This window comes from Dipteris shenzhenensis, chromosome 28 (genome assembly GCF_047967505.1).
Source record: "Dipteris shenzhenensis isolate YYH24624 ecotype China chromosome 28, Dip_SZ_1.0, whole genome shotgun sequence".
NCBI classification, from domain to species: Eukaryota; Viridiplantae; Streptophyta; class Polypodiopsida; order Gleicheniales; family Dipteridaceae; genus Dipteris; species Dipteris shenzhenensis.
The window spans coordinates 45,562,405-45,566,076 of NC_141623.1; the positions used below are offsets into that span (position 1 = coordinate 45,562,405).

Genomic DNA, 3,672 nt, shown 5'->3' on the forward strand with positions numbered 1-3,672 from the left:
CCATATTTCTATATTAATATACCATTGTGTGAAATCATGTGGACGTATACAAAGTTTCAAAAGAAACATTGCCCAATTCCATAAATGCATATAGGTTACATACTTCTACATCTAGATTACAAGATCTTTGTCTCATCTAAGCAAGCAAATGAAGACATCATCTTGATATCTTCATTTGCCATCTTAATGCATTTTTTTGGTGCCACATTGAGTTGCATAGCAAACTCAATCTTTTGAATGTTCCAAGCACTAATAGTAAAATGTTTTGATCTTGTATAAATGTACTTTGTTTAAAGATCTATTCACACTCACTTTAAGAACCATCAAGATTGCTAGCAAAATGCTCCATATGAATTGAAATTCCAAAATGCTCCATATGAATTGAAATTCAAGGGCACTTACATATGTACAAGCTCTTAGAATGGCTTCTTAAGAGTGCTTGTAAATATAGGCCCCTTACAATGGGCACTTAAGGACTTCTATGAAGAAAAAAAATAAAGCTTCAACATAAACATAAACATTCATTGATGCGTAACTCCATGTTTGGAATCCCTATGAAGATGGATGTAGCATTAGTAGTGTCAAGCTCAAAACATGGAAACCTGTGCGAGGGAGCGGGCTATGTGAACTAATGACATGTACCTTTCCTAAGGTTCCTTAGTATCAATGAATGACACTTGGCTTTATATAGACCGGGTCAATTCGTACCTATTGGAGCGCACAGATATGCAAGTCTTTGGCTAGCACCCCTCTTCAGCTGACGAGAAGAACCTTTCCCCCACGACTCTCTTTTTCTGATTCTTCAATAGCTGCTTTGAAATCCTCCAAGGGAAACTTCTTGCCTGCAAGGGGTGTGATAACCTTCTCCTCTAGCAGTTTCATCACTTCTGCAGACACGTGAGCTACTTTTCCCCCTTCAGCAATGTAGTTTGGAAGCACCCACCCGCGTACCTCCACTCCTCTGATCAGGTCTAACGTGCTGAGTGAGACATCCCAACCTGCGAGCATTCCATAAATGAAAACTCTGCCACCGTCCCGTACGCTGGCCGCCACAGCCTGTCGTACGAGCATGCTGTTAGTAAGCCTTCAATATGTGCGTGCACCTTCTCACACATCTTCGAAGATACAGAATATTGGGGACACCATGAGGCTACACTTTAGTGAAATTTCTATGCAGTAAGAAATTGCAAGAAAAGCAGGATACTGGTTCAATTGTTAGAAGTATAAAATTCCACAGAATATAGCAAAGAGAGAGAGAAAGAGAGCGCACTTTGGTGAGTGAGCCGCCAACAGCATCCACCGCTGCATAAGCCAGTTTCCCGCCTGTAATTTCTTTGACTCGTTCAACGATGTCTGCAAAACATGTCAATCTATAAGTATATTGGAAGGGTGAGTACTTTTTGGCCTTGCGTGAGGAGGGAAGGCTTTAGTAAAGGTGTTTCTGTTTAAGAAAGGCAAAATGATGTGGTTTTTTGCTATTTTGGTCCCCATTTTTTTCTCCCCTTTCTCTGTACCCCTTTCTCTCTCCCTATTTTTTTCTCCCCCTTTCTCTCTCTCTCTTCTTCTTCCAGGCCTTTTGAATTTATTCAACTTGTTAAGCATTTTGAAAGTTATGGCCCCTTACAGTACTGCGCTTATTTCGTAGGAGCAAAGAAAGCAATCATTTCGGGAAAAAGTACTATATCCTCCATAGAGGGGTTGCAGGGGTAAATCAAATCACAAGTCATGAGTGTAGATCCTGACTCCTGAGACTGACCTTCCGTCTCAGAGTTAATCACTTCATCTGCGCCAAGCATCTTTAGCTCGTCCATCCATTTATCTCTTCGAACGATATTGATTGTCTTTACACCCCAGTGCTTGGCTAGCTGAATAAGTTGCCTGCACATTTGTACACACAGAGCAAATGAGTAGTGTGAAATTGTGAATAGAGGCCTGAGGCAACACCGCCTTTCGCGGGAGATGATATACCTGCCGAGAACCGATCCTGCAGCTGTCTGGAGAACGTATTCTCCTTTAGGAATGGCGAGGTCATCAAGAAGTCCATATGCCGTCCAAGGGTTGACGACGAATTGCGCAGCTGTCTCATCATCGAGGCTATCTGGAGCCGCAACAACATGCTCTTCACGCAGAGCAATGTAGTCTTGCCAGGAGCCTTGTCCAGTGCTGTAACACTCGCGCCCAACGAGGGGGATGACGCGCTGGCCGGGCGTGAATTTGGTGACACCGGCGCCGACCTGGAGGACCCACGAAACCAAAAGCGCGTATCATTCGGAGAAACAAGCGAGTAGAGGAGGATGAAGGAGGGAGATGAGAGAGAGAGACACACACACACAGTACACACACACACACAGAGTCGACGAACCTCCTCGACGATGCCGAAGCCCTCGCTGCCGATGACAGGAGGGAGGAGGTGGGGGGGGAGGGTGAGGAGGCGGGCAGAGCGGGTGGTGCCGAGATCGATGGGGTTGACGGGGCGGGTGGTGATGCGGACGAGGACGCGGCCGGGGGTTGCAGAGGGTTTATGGGGGAGCTGAATGAGCTGCAAAGCTTCATGGGGTTCCCCTCGCTTCAGCTGGGCAACTGCGCGGGCCATTTTATCAATTAAACACCTTTGGATTTGTGTTCATCTATCCCTCCCCTCCTTTTTATTCACCTCTTGTTGTCACACCCTCGTGCCTCACCATAGACCCAGTCTTCACCATTTATATGACGTGTGCACCATGCTCATTCACTGCATCACCATGCTCATTCACTGCATCTGGACGCCTCTCCACCAACTCTTATTCACATGGCCTGCCCAAGTCCAAGTCCAAGTCCTCCTTCATGTTCACAAGTCCAAGTCCAAGTCCTCCTTCATGTTTACAAGTGCACTGCATCACCATGCTCATTCACTGCATCACCATGCTCATTCACTGCATCTGGACGCCTCTCCACCAACTCTTATTCACATGGCCTGCCCAAGTCCAAGTCCAAGTCCTCCTTCATGTTCACAAGTCCAAGTCCAAGTCCTCCTTCATGTTTACAAGTGCAAGTCCTCCTTCTTTGGGAGTAATGATTTGAAAGACTACCATCTACCTTCCCAAATCAACTTAGTGATGCATATGTCCATTTCCTTCAGACAAGCGCATGAGAAAGGCAAAATAGAGAGGACCTATACCATTAGTGACTCGAGCACATGCTTTGGTAGTGTAGTCTTTCCTATGAGGGAGAGAGGTTTTACCTTGCCATTTGTCAAATTTGGCACTAATTCTCTGGTAATCCCAATCCAATTTACTCCTCAAAGACACACCATTACCCAAAGGACATTGATATCTAATGATCTATCCCAAAGGTATCCAGTTTATGTGCATATTGATTGCCCAATCCGGCTTTGCATCCCAGGCTAACCAAAGGGCTTTGGTTTTACTACTGTTAATCTTAGAGTATGAAAGCACAACAAACTCGTTGAAAGTCTCCATAAACCTAAGAACATTAGTCTCTATGCCTTCCAGAAAAGTTGTGTTATCGTGAGGTTATCGTTCGCAAAAAACTGCGTACAATATCCCGAACTGTCAGACATTCTAAGACCTTTGATAAGACCCCTGATCATTTGATAATCTATTTGGCACAAGAGGGGTTTAGTAGTTATTGCAAAAAGCAGAGGGGCTAAGGGACAGCCCTGTCTCATCGGTC

General features: G+C 45.1%; 1 protein-coding gene across 1 annotated transcript; it reads right to left on the reverse strand.

Annotated features, from left to right (window-relative positions):
- Positions 1-747: 747 nt before the first annotated feature.
- On the reverse strand, positions 748-2,632 carry LOC147883613 (uncharacterized). The gene is made up of 5 exons (XM_087399709.1): positions 2,363-2,632; positions 1,969-2,234; positions 1,757-1,878; positions 1,271-1,353; positions 748-1,056 (listed from the first exon to the last, which is right to left on the reverse strand). Exons 1-5 carry the CDS (start codon positions 2,591-2,593, stop codon positions 754-756), a joined length of 1,005 nt encoding a protein of 334 aa, XP_087255835.1. The 5' UTR covers positions 2,594-2,632; the 3' UTR covers positions 748-753.
- Between the last annotated feature and the right edge of the window lie 1,040 nt (positions 2,633-3,672).